This window comes from Dipodomys merriami, unplaced genomic scaffold, assembly GCF_024711535.1.
Source record: "Dipodomys merriami isolate MVZ:Mamm:240054 unplaced genomic scaffold, mDipMer1.0.p SCAF_48, whole genome shotgun sequence".
NCBI lineage: Eukaryota > Metazoa > Chordata > Mammalia > Rodentia > Heteromyidae > Dipodomys > Dipodomys merriami.
In genome coordinates, this window is record NW_027206046.1 from 2,405,328 (window position 1) to 2,423,966 (window position 18,639).

The 18,639-nt window shown below is 44.6% G+C and overlaps 1 protein-coding gene across 1 annotated transcript; it reads left to right on the forward strand.

The window, feature by feature from the left end:
• LOC138808887 (ral guanine nucleotide dissociation stimulator-like) lies at nucleotides 1-5,278 on the forward strand. The gene is made up of 3 exons (XM_069995132.1): nucleotides 1-149; nucleotides 1,011-1,058; nucleotides 1,480-5,278. Exons 1-3 carry the CDS (start codon nucleotides 28-30, stop codon nucleotides 1,712-1,714), a joined length of 405 nt encoding a protein of 134 aa, XP_069851233.1. The 5' UTR covers nucleotides 1-27; the 3' UTR covers nucleotides 1,715-5,278.
• The last annotated feature ends 13,361 nt before the right edge of the window (nucleotides 5,279-18,639 follow it).

Consider the following 18,639-nt stretch of genomic DNA (forward strand, 5'->3'; position numbering starts at 1 on the left):
TGGAGCCCGGAGGCAGGCCTGCTGGACATGCTGGTGATGAACCTGGTCCCTGCCTACCAGAAAGGCAATCTCTTCTATGTTGGAAACTACCTCCACAATTATAGACTGTGGGGGACAATGCAGCAAGTGCTGGATATTGTGTTTAAAAAGTGAGTGTTCCCCCTTCCTTCGCATCTTGGTCTGTTCAGCCCCTCCTTGCTGAGTTGTGGAATACTTGGCACCCCTCTGAACCTGTTGATTTCATGGGGGTCTTCTCACAGGAGCTTGGCATGAGACAAAGAAGTGCACCCCCTGCCTACTTTCTTAGTATGGTCTGCCCAGTACATTTCCCAGAAAAGCTACTGGAACCTCAGAAGCTTGCTTACTGAGGGGCTAGGATTACAGGCATGTGCCAGAGGCACCCAACTTCTGCCCTCACCTAGGTGAGGTTCTAGGAAATCACATTTCCCATGAGTAAATAAGGTTTCATTGGGAATTGGATGTCTGTGAATAATGTAGACCCAGGAAAGGCTAGGTGTGGGAAGACGGGTGAACTGGAGGCTGAATCACCTCAGAGACCTCAGGGAGGGATTATGTTGGCTTTACATATTTATAACTCCTGAAGCTTTTATGATTTTGTGTGTGTGCCAGTCCTGCAACCTGAACTCAGGGCCTGATTGCTGTTTCTTTGGTGCTCAGAGATACCACTACAGCATTTGAACCATAGGTGCTATTCTGGTCTTCAAAAATTAGTTTCTTTAGACTTTTACTGACTAATGTCTGATCAGACTGTGCACCTGAGATCTCATGTTCCTGATGAGCTAGAATTTGAGGTATTAGCCACTGGCACATTTTCCTTGGACCAAATGCGTATACCTCTCATAGAAGAATTTTCACTTAACTGTATAGACATATCTCACTTGTTTATGTGTCAGATTCCATTCCCATCTGGGCATGAGCCCATCCCATATGTGTCCTGTGTGGGCAGAAAAGGAGAAGCTGAGTGGTGACTTCCTCCTGTGCTCCCATAGGTACAGATTCCCGGGCCGTAACTCCGAGGAAGATGAACAAGTAAAGAAGTAAGTGGACTGTGGCACATCGAAAAGGCCCCTTCTTGTAAAATGGTATCTTTGAGGCTTCTGAATCCAACTAAAGATTTCTCCTTTGCACACCACTTGTGCTTTCCACTAGGGGCAGAGGCTTGGGATTGGAGTGGTGGCAGAGAACACAGTTGTGGTGTGGTTGTGGACTCTCAGGGATGACAGGGAGGGCTGTGTACAAAATCAGTTCCTTCTTGTTACCTATCCCAGTGAGAATATTGGAGAATTATCTTTCAGAAGCTTCTAGTCGTGGCTCGTAAAGATCACTCTGCGTGCAGGAATCTCCTCCTGCTTCCCAACATGCAAGTGTTCATATAGCAGTCCTTGCAGAAAGGGGCTATTGGAGGCCCAGGATAGAGAGGGCAGGCACTCACTCTTCCTGTCACCAATCTGCCCACAGCACCCTTTGTTCCATCTTCACCATGTGGATGGACTGCTATCCTGCAGATTTCCGAGAGCCCCAGAACCGACACCCAGTGAAAGAACTTACCCACTATGCCATGCTCCACATGCCCTCCTCGGACCTGGTCCTCCACCTCCACATTCTTCTCGATGAGCTGGAGGAGACCGGGAAGAAAGAGACCAAGAAAGAGAGGAAGAAGTCCCTGTGTGGTCACCTCAGAGCTTGTGAGTAGGGATGGCACCTGGGCCTCTAGGGATGAGCCTAATTGCCTGGTTTGTTTTCTTATACATTCTGATGTCCCAGACACATGAGTCCTGAGTAAAGGCAGAAGAGTGACCTGGAGCTGTCCAACAACACTTACTGGCTATGAAGGGAACTGTTAGTGCACTGTGAGTGGCAAGGAGCCTAACCCATGCCTGCATGGGGTGATCAGGCCATTACTAAAGTTCTAGGACATGGCAAACCAGATGTTCTTGAAAGTTGTTCTGTCTATTGAGACAAATGCCAGGCTAAATGTTCTGTATGTGGGACTTTCTTCCATTAGTGAATTCATGTCTGTACGCACCCCCATTTTGCTCTGTGCAAATATGTAAGGACATTTCACCTCAAAATACCACCAAAACGTTACTTTGGGGGAAAACTGTTTGACAATATACAAAGGAAATAGGTAAAAGCCATCATCAATAGAAGACAGAAGACTTAGCCAGAGGGACAAAGACATGCCAGGTGTCCTGGCCCATCTCAATAATTGTAGCTTCAAGAATGCCCTATACTTCCTCAAGGTTCAAATCAGCCCTTGTTGACAACTCTGAAAGACTTATCCAATGAGCCAGCAAAAGTCAGGAACTCATAGCATGGCTCAAGTTACATGTTTAAGCATTGAACAAAAAATAAGCAAGAGCTCAAGGCCGTGAGTTCAAATTCCACTACTGGCACAAAAGATGAAACATGTAGACATGAAATGTGGGCAATGGTAGCTTTAAACCATGGAAACAAAAACATACAAATGGGAATATTACATATATAAGCAATAAGGCCAGACTTTTAAACAATTGGTGAGTAGGTATGGGCCTGTTTATGTTCTATGGGAGCATGTGGAATAATTTATGAAACACCCAATAGATTCCAGGTAGCCAAATGTGGATCAGGATGAGGTGGTACTATGTAGGGAATCATGGAAGAATAGGATATACATCTAAGATATCCATATACATTTTTCTAAATGGAGTTGTCAGGGATTTCTCAGTCTTCCTGTCTTTCTTTCTGTGTTTGTCTGTCTCTGTCTCTATTTCTGTCTGTCTCTGTCTGTTTCTGTCTCTCTCTCTGTCTCTCTGGTTTTTTTTTCTGTCTGTCTCTGTCTCTGTCTCTCCCTTTTCCTCTCTCCGTTTGGTTGTGGAGTTTGAACTCATGCTGTGGGCACTGTCTCTGAGCTCTTTTCTGCACAAGGCTAATGCGCTTCCACTTACAGTCACGGCTCCCCTTCCATTTTTTGGTGCTTAATTGGAGAGAAGAGTCTCATGGACTTTCCCGCTTGATCTGGCTTGAACCATGATCCTCGGATTTAGACTCCTGACTAGCTAGCAGTACAGGCGAGATCCACCGCATCCAGTGAAGGAATCTTTTTTAAACCTGATTTTCTAAGAAATCACATAAATGTTTCATAGCAAAGGTTTGAAGCCTGCCTTCAATGTGACAAGAAAAGAATTTTGTCAGCCTGAGACAATTGAAGATCCTGGAGTATTGTTTGTTGTTGTTTGAGTCTAGAACCCAGACATATACAAGCTACTGAAGTACTACACAATTAGCTTTACAATCTGAGTCTAGGGATTCAAGTTTATATAAAATGTGAGCTCTCCATCATGCATACCTCTGAGATATGGTACATGACTTCTGCATTTCTACTGGTGTTTCAAGAACTATTTATATAATTGTTGTTTTGTAAATCTGGTGGTAGAGCTGCACACTTCTAATCAATCAGAGCTACTGGGAAGACAGACATGAGGAACTTGAAATTGAATGCCAGCCGGAGGCCAAAACTCAACAGTTGGTCTGAAAAATAATTGTAAACAAAGAACCCAGGGCAAGGCCCAAGTCCCAGAATACATTGCTTACTAAAACATTTTTGGGCAAAATGCTTATAGAACATTGATTATCAATATATAAATATATAGTTGTGTGTACATATACATTAAAAATAGATTAATATATTTGAGTGTGTGTGAGTGTGTGTGTGTGTATCTATAAAGTGAACATAAGGAAATTCAGCAAACTGTGTATGAAAAAGGCGCTGTGAGCTGGCCACCTGAGGCACAGGCCTGTGATCTTTGTGATTTAGGAATCTGGGTTCTGAGTTTCAGGGACTCTTAGCCCCAGGGCCTTAGATTTTGAGACAAGACCTGAGCCCCTCTGGAGCAGCACATGGACATGCGCATTGGGAGGACAGCTGGTGCGCATGCTCAGACTGGCAATGCAGCTCCTGCGGTTCCGCCATTGCAGCTTCTATGAGAGACAGGGGTCTGGAGCAGAGAAGTTGGCGCTGAGGTCCTGTCCAGGGAGAAGTGATGAGGAAGGGCAGCCGTGGGGAAGGGAGGCCTGTCAGGAAGCCCCGCAAGGCCTTGTGTGCAGCGGGAACTTGTGGACGTCCTTTCTGGGGCTCGGGCCTGGCTGTGCCGCCCCGTGCGGCCTCCGCGGTCTTTGGGCGCCTGGCTCCGCCATGGTTGCTGTCAGGCCGGGCAGCGCATCCTCCCGTGCCATGCCCGGCGTGGAGCCTGCAGGACGGCCAGACCCCAGCACACGGGGTGCAGGAAGCAGTGGGGTTTGCGCAGGTGTGCTGCTGAGAGCAAGGGCTGCGGGCACCTACCCTCTGTCAACAACTTGTATTGCTGTCGCTAACCTTTCCCATGCCAGACTTTGACCAAACCACTCTGTTTTGCAAAGCCTCTGTGATGGCAGTCCACACTGTTTCAAGGCAGAAAAAAAAGAAACCATAATAAAAAGGATGGGAGATTATGCAATGGAAACTGTCTCCTGATTTCCTTTCCTGTATCTATGATGACATCCTGGGGCCTGTCTCTTAAGAAATTAATCAGCTCACTGTGGGCAAGGAATCCATTGGCTCACGTGTAACCCTAGTTTCTCAGGAGGCTGAGATCTGAGGCTCACAGTTCAAAGCCAGCCTATGCAGGAAAGTCTGTGAGACTCTTATCTCCAATTAACCACCCAAAAGCCTGAAATGGAGTTGTAGCTCAACTAATCAAGTGCTAGCCTTAAGCAAAAGATGTTTAGGAACTGTGCCCAGGCCCTGAGTTCAAGCCTAAGGACTAGCAAGTATCTCCTTTAAGACACTAACAATTAGTGTTGATGTTCTCTGATTTTATATTCACCCAACAACTTTCAGGGGTGTGTGTGTGTGTGTGTGTGTGTGTGTGTGTGTGTGTGTGTGTGTGTGTGTGTGTGTGTGTGTGTGTGTGTGTGTGTGTGTGTGTGTGTGTGTGTGTGTCAGGGGTGTGTGTGTGTGTGTGTGTGTGTCAGGGGTGTGTGTGTGTGTGTGTGTAGAATAATGGGGCTTGAACCCAGGGCTTTGAGCTCTTACTTAGCTTTGTCATTCAAGGCTGGTGTGCTGTACCACTTGAGCCGCATCTCCATTTTCAGCTTTTTTTCTTTTTGCTGGTCAATTAGAGCTATGGGTCTCAAGGATTTGTGTGCCTAGCCTGGCTTTGAAGTGGGATCCTCAGATCTCAGCCTCCTGAGCTAAGGTTACAGGCCTGAGCCAGTGTCACCCAGAAACCTTCTGATTTTTTTGGGGGGTCAGTCGTGGGGCTTGAACTCTGGGCCTGGGCGCTGTCCCTCAGCTCTTCAGCTCAAGGGCAGTGCTCTACCACTTGAGCTACAGCGCCACTTCCGGTTTTCTGGTGGTTTATTGGAGATAGGAGTCTCACGGTCTCTCCTGCCCAGGCTGGCTTTGAACCGCGATCTTCAGATCTCAGCCTCCTGAGTAGCTAGGATTACAGGCATGAGCCACCAGCGCCCACCATATCCTTCTGATTTTTTAATAGGGCTTCCCTAAGAGGGAAAGAAAAATAATACAGACACGTAATGGTTGTCATAAGCAACTTGGTCCCCTTGATCCGCCTTTTTTGAACAATTTTAATAAACTGATATTTTGCTTTCCAAGTCTCTAGGAAGTCAATTACTCAGAATTAGTCCACCAAGAACTGGGAATGTAGCTTCAAGGTAGAATGCTTGCCTAGCATACATGAAGTCCTGGGTTCGATTCCTCAGTATCACATAAACAGAAAAAGCCGGAAGTGGCACTGTGGCTCAAATGGTAGAGTGCTAGCCTTCAGCAAAAACAAAAAGAAGCTCAGGGACAATGTCCAGGCCCTGAGTTTAAGCCCCAGGACTGGCAAAACAAACAAACAAACAAATAAATATAAAAAAAGAATTAGTCCACCAAGATCTGATCATTCATTATGACCACTAGTACACTTTTAAATTTTAGAACTTAAGTTTTAAGGTAACAGATCAGACAATGATTCCCTGACTGAGTTACCACCATGGGAGGGGGGACTAGACAACTCTCCAGGAGACATTCTCACTGATCCTTCTCAATAACACAAGATGAGAAATCATGGCCAAGTGATCAGGCTGCAGCATTACTTACCTAAAGCTCAGTGTCTGCTCAAGCATAACATAGCAGGCTGGGAATGTGGCTCAGTGGTAGAGTGCTTGCCTAACATGCAGGAAGCCCTGGGTTCGATTCCTCAGTACCACATTAAACAGAAAAAGACAAAAGTGGTGCAGTGGTTCAAGTAGTAGAGTACTAGCCTTGAGCAAAAGACATCCAGGGACAGTGCCCAGGCCCTGAGTTCAAGCCCCAGGACTAGCAAAAAAGGAAAAAAGAAAAGAAAAAGGCAAAACATAGACTTGAAGTAGGTGAGACCAGCTAGATTGAGGAAAGAAGTTTGAAGCACTCGTGGCAGTCTCAGTCTGGGATCTTCATGCTGGCAAAGATGTTTCCAGCATCTTTCTTTGCTACTTTTTTTTTGGTCTGTGTTGTGCCATAACAGGACTTGAACTCTGGGCCTGGGCACTGTCCCTTGGGTTTTTCACTCATGCTTGGTGTTCTACCACTTGAGCCACAGCTCCACCACCAGGTGGTTTTTTTTTGGTGGTTCATTGGAAATAAGAGTCTTTCAGCCCTTCCTGCCTTGGGTTGGCTTCAAACCATGATCCTCAGATCTCAACCTCCTGAAGAGCTAGGATTACAGGTGTGAGCCATGAGGCAGGCTCTCTGCTACTGCCATTTTGTAAGCACGTAGTTTCAAGATTATTTGAATTTGTATTTCCTGGATGGCAAACCCTGCACAGCCCCAACTGCATCTACTTTTCTTTGTTTCCCACTCTGCTGATTTTCTTTTTTTGTTTTGTTTTTTCTTTTTTTTGGTTCCGGTCATGGGGCCTGAACTCTGGGCCTGGGCGCTGTCCCTCAGCTCTTCAGCTCAAGGCTAGCGCTCTACCACTTGAGCCACAGCGCCACCTCCGGCTTTTTTCTTTTTGCTTATGTGGTGCTGAGGAATCGAACCCAGGGCCTCAGGCATGCAAGGCAAGCGCTCTACCACTGAGCCACCTTCCCAGCCAACTCTGCTGATTTTCTACTCAGTTGACACCATAGAAATCATCGTGGGTAACCTTTGAACTTGAACAAGATATTCAGGGCCCCTGGCCAGTGGGGTGGGTCACCCTCACGGATTAGCTGTTACAGCCAGTGATTAGCGCTTAACCTGGTCTTTCAGAAATAATAGAAATGCTGCCAGGTTTCTCGGTTCCTTTAAATGTTGTGGACAGAGCTAGCCCTGAGTCCTGGCTGCAGGTTGGGTTGCTATGGGAGCAAGCAGCATCCTTGGCCACCTGCTCCTCAGAAGAACCCCTTTCTGTGCCAGCTTAATAATGGCACTTTCTAGTACCTTTCTTTGTTGCTGGCATAGGTGTCTCTGCCCTCCCCAAGCCAGCTGAACAATAGCCAGGGTCTCTCACAAATATGTGGCATGGAAAATACAGGCAACAATGTGATGGGTTTAGCTGTGTCCGTCGCTGGCCTTCATGACCCTAGGGGACGGGTGAGATTTTACATTAGACAAGATCAACTCAGAAGTGCCAGTGGGAGATTCTTGTCTAAGCACTGGGCATGGCTGGCTTGTGGGGTTCCAGAGGCTCATCTCAGTGTTTCCTTCGCCTGCATTAAAGGCTGCTGGCTACAGCAGCCTGTCCTGGTAAAGACACTGAAAGGGAACCCATAAGCGAGCAAAAGGGCCACAGAGATACAGAGATGCCCTAGCTCCTTGTTGGGGCTCCTGAAAGTGGAAGTGTACGTATGTGGAAGCCCTCACTTTAGGCTGCACTTGATTTGTAAACTAAAATCAGTGACTTGTGTTGCTTGTGTGCCTGGATTCTGCCCACCTGCACACTTCCCTGTACAGTTCGCCCAAACACCGAGGAGGATACAGTACACTATACTCACCACTCTGTAAATAAACTGAGGCTCAGAGACATGGGCCTGGCTTCCTTGGTAAGCAGCAATGCCAGCCTTCAAATCTGAGATTCCTACACTTGATTTGTCCTCTTGAAAGAAGAAAACTCTCTTTTCCTGCCTGCCAGCTAACCAGCTCCATGCTCAGTGCTCACTTCCTTATACTCCAGTTCTGATCTAGAGAGAAGAAGGACCCAAAGGCATCTGTCTTTCGCACTGATGGATCTCTGCTTCCCAAGAGTGTGGGATGCTGGGGGGGCAGCAGAGGGCAGCCTCCTTCTATCTTCCTTATTTCACACAGATTTCACTGTATGTGCAATGTCTCCATTCTTAAAGAAATACTATCCCTCTTGTAACCCAAGACTATGGTGGAGCGGCATTGCTAATGGGGCAAGATAGAAATCCTAGAAGGTAGAGCTCTCTTTTAATTTCACATCCTTAATTCTCAGTGGGCTCCCTTTGAGGCAGGACAGATAGGCAAGGAGACCAAGAAATTATATTACTTTTAGCAAATAGCATAAGAGCTCTGTGTGTCTTGGAGACTTTTTTTTTTTGGTGGTGGTGGTGGTGATAGGGCTTGAACTCAGGGCCTGGGAGCTGTCCCTGAGCTTTTTCACTCCAGGATAGTGCTCTACCACTTTGAGCTACAGTGCCACATCCAGTTTTCTGGTGGTCAATTGGAGACAAGAATCTCACCGACTTTCCTGCCTGGGCTGGTTTTGAGCTGTGATCCTCAGATCTCAGCCTCTTCAGTAGCCAGAATTACAGGCATGAGCCATCAGTGTTCAGACTGTGAATTTTCCAGAGATAGTAATAAATTAGGATCTGTTGTTGGGAGAGCAAATAATTAAACGTTTTGTGGAGGACAGCTTGGCAAAATACATGAAGTCATGAAATATGCCTCATCTTTGACGCAGCTAAATATTTCTGAGAATTCCTCCGCAGAAAGTCACAGAGAGAGAAAGGCATTCTGGACAAGCGTGTGTCAGCACCATATGTCCATCAGAGGCCAGGTCTGGAAAAATAACCTACGTGATAGAATTATTCCTGCAAGTATTCATGTAACTAGTAAGCAACTCTTAAAATGTGAAGTGCCTATCGAAAGGAAAAGACATTCTTGACACAGTAAGCAAAGCAAAACAAAACAAAAACCCAAGGGTTAAAAATAATGGAGTAACCGAGGTAGGGTAGCATATGTCTATAGTTGTAGCTATTCTGGAAACTGAGGCAGGAAACCCACTTGAACTCTAGTTCAAGACTCACCTAGGCAACATAATGAGATCCTGTCTACACACAAATAGTTGTCCTCTTCATCCAACCAGAACCAAACTCAAGAAATGTTAGAGAGTCCCAAAAGTTTGATTAAAGTGTACTTTAGGAAGTTAGGAAGAAGAGGTCAGGTGTACTGTCACATACAAGGGTGACTGTAGATCATGACAAAGTGTAAAGCCAGAAGATGGAATTTGGATTGTTTTCACTATAAAAGAAATGATGTGTTTGAAGAGATCAGACAGACAGACAGACAGACAGACAGACAGGTAAATAGAATAGTAACCATTCATTGAGTCCAAACCAGCATAAAACATATTAATCCAATACATTACCAGTTACCATAAAGTATAAGGCAGCTATGCAACCTGGGTCTTGTGTCCAGCATAAGGAGAATTCAGGTAAGGCACAAACATAAGTAAAGATGATGGAAGGGTTTAGTAGAAGAGGAAACTGACAGAGCACATGGCATAGACACACCACAGGGAAGATGGCAGTTCAGCCCAGCTCAGCCATCTTGGCCATCTACAGAGCTTGGCCTTGGGTTAAATAGAGGGAATTGAGTCCTTGAAGATGGCTTTCTGATTGGTGGCTATACTTTCTGTTTCCTGTAATGTTATGACACCAAAGATTTACTGTCCCATTCTTATGTACTCATTCTTCTGTCTATACATCCTTATTCTTCTGTAGACCTCTGCCCCCATATCCTTGTCTGGTAGGTTTTGGTTTACCTGCTGATCATGCCATCTGCAAGTTCTGTGCTCTGATTGGTTACTTTACACTAACTCATACTAGAATTACTCTGAGTTAAATATTACACTATGTTATACATGGTTCTGAACATCATGTAATATCCTATAAATATGTACACTATATATCAGGTTAAAAATAGGAAATAACAATATTTCCTGAACAAATACTAAAAGGATATGCCCTAAAGTATTAAGTACTACTCCAGTTGTTTTATTGAAATGTATAATCATACAGAACTGACATTTGGGTAATAAACCTGATTTTATTTAGGTGGCAACATGTATAGAATTCATTCTAGAGAGAATATTAAGCTATCATAAAAACAACCCCACCTCCATTGCTATTCAAGGTGGGTAATTTAGGTGCCAATTTCATCACTTCCTAGAGCAATGCATTTTCTTCTTCATAGGCAGAACACCAGTCCTGATGGTCTTCTTGTGTCTACCTGACATACTGGCATGGCTTTGTCTTCTTACCAAGTTCCTATCATATAGACAAGGTAGCATTATGGTCCCACACTGAAGGCTGATCACCCCACATCTACCATTTTGAGAAAGGACAATTTTTAGAGTGCCTAAAGTCTATTGATTGTCTGCCTGTCTGCTTGCCTGCCTGCCTGCCTGCCTGCCTGCCTGCCTGCCTGCCTGTCTGTCTGTCTGTCTGTCTGTCTGTCTGTCTGTCTGTCTGTCTATCTATCTATCTATCTATCTATCTATCTATCTATCTATCTGTCTATCTATCTATCTATCTATCTATCTATCTTGTGTGCCAGTACTGGACTTTGAACTCAAAGCCTCATGCTCTTGCTTAGCTGTTTTTGCTCTAAGCTTTCAGTCTCCATTGGAGCCACACCTCCCTTTCCAATTTTCTTGCAGGTTAATTGGAGATAAGAGCCTCATGGACTTCCCAGCCCAGGCTAGTTTTGAAACACAATCCTCAGATCTCATCCTTCCAAGTAGTTGGGATTACAGGTGTGAGTCATCAGAGCCTGGGTGACATCTTATCTTCATAAACCGCCTATGGCTTGTGTCATCAACCAAAGGGTTTCTAGCCTACCTATTCTGTCCATGATTTCAAGATGGAGGCAGCCATAAGTGACCATCTCAAAGCCTGTGATTTCATCCCACTAGACCCTACCAAAGCATTCACCACATGAGGCATCTCCCTGCCATGTTCTAGCTCTGGTCTTTTTATATCCTTTCTCCTTTTCCTCAAGCCGGTAATCCTAGCTACTTAGGAAGCTGAGATCTGAGGCTGGTGGTTCAGAGGGAACCAAGGGAAGTCCATAAGACCCTTATCTCCAATCAACTACCAGTAGTTGAGCTGTGGCTCAAGTGACAGAACATGCTAGCAATAAGTAATAAAGCTCAGGGACCATGTCCAGGCCCAGGTCCATTGCGTGCACACACACACACACACACACACACACACACACGAATGAAAAGAAAAAAGCAAGGAAGAAGGAAGGAAAGAAGAAAAGAAAGAGAGAAAGAGAAAGAAAGAAAGAATGAAAGAAAGAAAGAAAGAAAGAAAGAAGAAAAGAAAGAAAGAAAGAAAGAAAGAAAGAAAGAAAGAAAGAAAGAAAGAAAGAAAAGGAAAGAAAGAAAAGAAAAAGAAAAAAGAAAGAAAGAAAGGAAGGAAGGAAAGAAGGAAGGAAGGAAGGAAAGAAGGAAGGAAGGAAAGAAGGAAGGAAGGAAGGAAGGAAGAAAGGAAGGAAGGAAGGAAGGGAGGGAGGGAGGGAAGGAAGGAAGGAAGGAAGGAGGGAAAGAAGGAAGAGAAAAAGAGAAAGAACCATCTGCACTTGGTTCCTGAGCCACTGTAATCTGTTTTATTGTTTACTGTTTGACTGACATTACTTGGTTAAGACCTTAGGAAAGAACATGTTCCATTTGCTTTTTCTACAATGAACTGGGACACTGGAATGTAAATCCGGTGTTGCATTCAAACCCCTGAGAGCTTCAACAACTGAATATGACAAGTACTGGGATGTTCTGCCTGAATGAAATCTGCTGAAGATTGTTTGAGTCTGCCTTTGTGCCACTATCCACAGGGCACTTGTAGTGTTTAGACACCTGTGTCATCCTATGGAGGTGACTCTCCCTTGGAAGGTGAAGACTTGTCTGCACCCTGACCTGTCCACTCCTGAACCCCCCTCTGAAGTTTCCTTCCTCCTGTTCTCAGGAATCAGCTCATGTGTCTTCCTCTCCAGGAGGCTGAGCAGGCTACTTGCTTGGAAGAGGCACTCTGTCTCCAGGGAGATGAGACACAATACTGTTTTGGGCAGTAACCCAACATCCTGCCCAATCCCATCTGCCAGGTATTTGTCTGGGCACCCATGGAGAAGAGAACAAAGCAATGGAAGATGTCCTTAAACAGCTTAGAGAAGAAGAGCGTGGAGTCACAAATGGGAGATGGCTCTGCATCTGCTCTTCTCTCCATGAGGCTTATCCGTTCGTTAGCTTGCATTCCTGGACTTGAGTGCCCTCCAACCATGTCTCTCTGTGGCTGAGGTGTCTCCCTTGGTCGTGTAGACAATTCTTGTATTGCCAAGGTGACATCAAAGGCTGATGTTCCCAGGGCCATTGGAGAGAGACAGTAAGAAGTGGCTACTTACCACACACAACTTAAAAAAAAAAAAAAAAGAAGCCTGGTCATTCACAGAATTGTGATGAAAACCTCACAGTCTATGGAAGGGATGTATACCTTATTGTAATGGAGATAGAGGTGTCATACAAATGGATGACTATGAGGCTTGGAGCAGAACTAGCTGTTGTTGCTGGCCTCTTCACCACTAGATCTTTTCAATACCAGGAAAATGATGAAAACATCACCATATCGAAGTAATTCTCAGTGTTTCTTTTGCACCAAGAGTTCCAAAATGAGTTTCCAGCAGTCATCTTGCAAATGCTTTGGCTGCTCTGTCCTCAGGAGAGAGATCACCTGCCCAAAGTGCCTATTGGCCCTGGACATCACCTTAGCAACCAGCACCTCTGGGCTTGTTGGAGGGCTTTTGAGCTGGTGGGGGTGGGAAGTCCGTCTCCTCAGAGCCTAGGCCTTTTATTGAGGTATTGTCCCTTATTATAATGCCCTCTTTTCTTTTTCACAATAAATATTTATTATGTACCTACTGAATATCAAGTGTTGTCCTGAGTGAACAGGATGAGGTACTGCCCTCGTGGGCCTTATGTTCTGCTGCAAAACCTAATGCATCATAAATCAGTGGAGATTATGCAGAATATTGATGTAGGGAAAGGGCAAACATGATCAAAGTGACTATATTCCTGGGTGATTTGTAATCTACAGAATTCTCCCTGGCTTTCCATGTCTCCTGGTGCTTCACAGAATGGTTTTTAGACCCCACAAGCCTTTAGGCCTGAAGTGTAGGAGTCCCAAATTAGGTTTGGTCACTTGTTCCCATATACCAAATAAACAGACAAGGTGAAGGGCAGAGAAAGGAGATTCATGACATGGCAGCCATGGGAAGACAATACTTTAGTATGTGCTCAGGGATACAGACATTGGCCTCAGGTTAAATAGAGAGAATTGGGGGCAAAGGGTGAGGTGAAGTCTAAATACATCAAACAATCCCAAATCACTAGTATAGCCCCGGCTTTGTCCTTGGAGGCTTGTCCAGGAATTGTTACCACTGTATTCCTGGGCCCAAGCAGGCACAAGATGTTCCCCTGAGTTTTGAGCTGTCTCCTCTAAGATGAGAAGAAGAATACATAGCACCGTTTGAGGGGAAGTTTGCCTTCCACACAGGATGCTGATGATAGGAATTTGCTTTTTCCTCCTGCAACCCAAAGATGTTTGCAAAGGCACTGCAGCAGAGAGGAACTCGGATCCAATGGTATGGTTACACAAGTGAGCGATGTTTAGCTTATACACAAGGCCCAGAAAAACCAACAGCTTTAATGTTGCCTCTTACCTGCTCACCTTTGGAACTCTCTGCCTCCATGGGTTCAAATCTTGACCCAAGTCTGGTTCCATGAGGGTCTAGAATTTCCATGTTGGGTCAGGCAAAGCCTCCACTCACTGGGAATGAGTGTAAGTGAGAAGCCCCTAGAGCACTGGGGAGACACAGGGACCAACTGTATCTTGGAGGTGGTACAGCCACCTGGAGAATGGAGGTGGGGACAGATAACTGCAGAAACCACCAAGCTTTGTAAGGTATGTGTCTCTTGTTGGTCATGACAAGCTACCCGGAAACTCAATAGCTAAACTAGTATCTTTCCCCACTTTTTGTTTTTTAAATCACAATGAGTCTTCAGCAGGAGGATCCAAATCTGGGGCTAGGGGCTGAGCAGTCTTGGAGAATGTCTTTGTCTTGGGACTTGACATCTTTGGGCAACAGGTAACATTGGCCTCTCTTTCACCTGCCTTAAGAGTGATATCACCCTCTTCTGATGACGTGTCTATTGACAACAAGCTACTTCTCAAAAGCCTACAAGGAGAGAATTTAATGCTGTGGGAAAAAAATAAGCCTGGTTCTTTAGAAAAGGATTTAGACATGTATTTACAAGAGTGTAATGACAAGCCAAAAGGTTAATTCCTTGTAAATCTCTTTCTATGCTGTCTTGAGCTGTCACTGTGACTCATTCTACGTAAGCAGAGGAAATGCTTTCAGAATTGTGTGTGTGTGTGTGTGTGTGTGTGTGTGTGTGTGTGCGTGCGTGCACGCGCACACGCATGCGCGCTATTCCTGGGGCTTGAGCTTAAGGCCTGGACACTGTCCCTGAGCTATTTTACTCTACCACTTTATCACTTATGCCACCTCTCCACTTCCAGGATTTTGCTGGTTAATTGGAGATAAGAGTCTCATCTTGGCTGCACTGGCTGGCTCTGAACTGAGATCCTCAGACCTAAGCCTCCTGAGGAGCTAAGATTATGGGCATGAACTGCCAGCACCTGGCTTCTTTGAATTATTTTATTTTATAGGACTCAAGGAGTGCACATGTGTGGTATGCCATGGTTGGCGTGGTCTGAGGGTGTATGTATGAGAGGAGAACTGTGTGTCATGCGTATGTAGTGTGTAGCGTGTGGATGTATTTGTCATTTGGGAGTATAAACATGCCTATAAGCATGTATGAACATGTAGTGTATGTATAATTATGGCTTGAGTGTGTGTGTGAGTGTGCATATGTATGTACATTTGGGTCTGTTTGTGTGTGTGCATACACACACACACATGTGCATGTGAGGTGTGTATGGCACTGACTGATTTTAGACTCCAGGATAAAGTCCAGGTGTCACAAATTAGGTCCGGCCACTCATCCCCAACCATCGAATAAACAGCCAAGGTGAAGGGCAGACAAAGGAGATTCATTACATGGCAGCCAGGGGAAGGTAACATTGCAGTACATCTCCAGCCATCTTCAGGGGTGCAGACAGTGGGCTCATGTTAAATTAGGAGAAGTGGGGACAGGGTGGGAGAAGGGAATGCACAGCTTAGAAAGTCTCTGGTCGCAGGTGTGGCCTTATGGATCATTAGTGCAGTCTTTGTCCTTGAAGGAGTTCTGGAAAAATTATTGCTGTATTACTGGAACAGAACAAGAACCAGGGGGTCTCCTGAGTTTTGGTTCATTTTCTTTAAGGTGATTAAGAAGAAGAATGTGTTTGTTGTTTGAAGCAAAGTTTGCCTTCTACACAAGAGGTTGAATCAGTGAATTTCCCCTTTGCTCCTGAAGTTCAAGGTCATGGCAGGGGACTGTAATAAAGAATGACTCACATGGAAGGGCACAGATACCAAATTGAAGGACTTTTGGTTAATTCTCTGGGCTCAGCAGAAGCGTCTCTTCTGGTTGCCAGGAAGAGAGAGACCAAACTAGATAAACGCTGACATTTCTAAATGGCAACAATGACTTACTACATTCCTTTCAATATTTAAAAGGAACAAAAACAGGCAAACTACACTTCGAAAGGCAGTCATTGGGGAGACACAATTCCATTTGCTCAGACTCGTTTTGAAATGTTTCATTTCTCTCCTATAAAAAATCTTCATACCATTTCCAGTGACAATCGATTGCATTACTTCCTCTCATCGTTAGTGACAGAATATGCTTTTCAAATAGCCCCCTGGAAAGCAGTCACACATGTAGGCAGCTTCAATGCAAGGAAAGGTGAAGAAAAGTAGAATGTGATGTTTAAATGGCTGTGAAAGTTTGAGATTCACTGAGGTAGCAAAAAAAAGGGGGGGTTATAGTTATCTAAAAGCTGAAATGGAAGCATAATCTGGTTCCAGTCTCCATAAATGACACATCTCCCATACAGTCACTGTGCTAGGGCTCCCTGTCACTTACTCTCCTTATTTCTGCAGCTCTAGGACTTTTACCTTCTATATCCACATCCTTTGCAACCCAGAATTAATCTCATGCTTACAAGATGCCCAGTGCGCATGAGCAGGAGTCCCAGGCAGACTTATTTTTAGTCTCTGATGTTCCTGCATTGGACTTAGGATGAGAATAATTATATCTACCATCTTTTCTTATCAGAATCACCTAATAAGAAAAAGGTGACTGGAGTCATGCTTCCTAAATTGGCTGTGACTGAGAAGAATTCCTAAGGGACCAATGCTAATATTTTGGTTTCTTCCTACATAGGGAAAGAGAGTATACAATGCAGGCTTTGGACTCTGCACTTGGATCTGTGATAGTGAACACATTTGTGGATAGGTATGGCTGTGTTCCTGTAAAACTCTGACACTGAAATTTGAATTTCGTGTGTGTGTGTGTGTGTGTGTGTGTGTGTGTGTGTGTGTGTGTGTGTATATACAACCAGCTCTCTAGCTCTACCTTCTACTCTAGGGTTAAAAAAAAACATTCTAGAGATGAGAAAATGCAAGGTGCAGCCATGGTGAATCTCCATGCTTTTGTTTGTTTGTCTTGTGGCGTTAGGGAATAAATTCAGGGCCTTTCACCTGCTAGGCAGGCATTCTACCACTTAAGTCATGCCTCCAGCCCCGTTTTATGGTGACTATTTATAATAGAAGGTCTTTCTTTGTGCCCAGGCTGACCTATTTGTTCTGCTCTATGTCACTGGGGATTAACAGATGCTTTCCATAGTACTTAGTCATTGAGCTTTCCTTGTGGCTGAGATGATAGATGTGTAGTACCATGCCCAGATACTGGTTGAGATGCAGTCTCCTGAACTTTTTAGGTCCAGACTGACCTCAAACTGCAGTTCTTTGATCTCTGCTTTCAAAGTAGTCCAGATCACAGGCTTGAGTCACTGCGCCAGGTTCCAGACTTTTGGTTTTGATGTATTGCTCTACAGTCATATGTAAGTCAGCTTAATATTGATAAATTGTGTTTCCAATGGTTGTGAAGGATTTTCCTTATAGGGAAGGATTTTCCTTATAGGGAGTCCAATTCCATGTAGGGAAAGACAAAATTTTCCTTCGATAGTATCATGGTTAGCTGGACATGGCTTATACTGTAATCATTGGTACACAGGAGGCTAAATCTGAGGATTGCTGTTCTAAGCCAGCCTGGGCAGAAAAGTCCATGAGGTTTTTATCTCCATCTAACCACCAAAAAGCCAGAAGGGAGCTGTGGTTCAAGTGGTAGAGCCTCATCCCTGAGGCAAAAAGCTAAAGGATAATGCCCAGGACTTGAGTTCAATCGCTGACACAGGTATAAGAAAAGTTTTGGTTATTCTTGGGATATAAGTGAAATACAAATGAGGCAAAAAAGAAGTATAAGGAAAAAGAAATTAGCAAAAGTGTTTTACTCAAAGTAAATCACAAATGGGAGGCTGAAAGTGGGAAGGAAAGAAAGGAGAAGGAAAGCCAGGCACCGGTGGCTCATGCCTATAACCTTAGCTACTCAAGAAGCTGAGATCTGAGGATCATGGTTCAAAGCCAGCCCAGGCAGGAAAGTCTGTGAGACTCTTATCTCCAAGAAACCACTCAGAAAACTGTAAGAGGCACTGTGGCTCAAGTGGTAGAGTGCTAGCCTTGAGCTGAAGAGCTGAGGAACAGCGCTCAGGCCCAGGGTCGAAGCCCCATGACCAGGAAAAAAAGAAAGAAAGAAAGGAGAAGGTGAATAAGAGTGGAGATATGACCAATGTAGATTACAGTAAATTATTGCCATTTCCCCAGAGCTTCTGCAAAGTACCAGAGATGGCTACATGTATCAAAGATTTAAGTGCATTTAGCTTTTTGTAATGGTGAAAGCAAAGTTAAATCAAAGGAAGGAAGTGCATGCCACACATGATTGGCCGTAAGAGTCATGGAATGCACGTGAAAATGGTGGATTTGATACTGGAGGTGCTCACTGAGGACCAAGTTGTTACTTGTAGCCAAACCAAAGAAAATCTGGGCAAGAACTGAGCAGGCACCAGTGGCTGGTGAACTAATGCATGTTGTTTATTGGTTGGCATTAGGATGGAAACCTCTGACTTAAAAAATGATCTCAAAACTGATGGCTTAATGAAACAAATTTTTTTTCCTCACTCAAACCATAGCTGGAGTTAGCCATCACTATAAGATAATGTCTTTAGTACGCTAGGGAAATTCAGCATGGAGAATTCTACAGGAAGGAAGCATGTGGCTTCTGCTAACATTTTATCTGCTACAGAAACATCATCTTTCTATGGCTAAGTTTAAG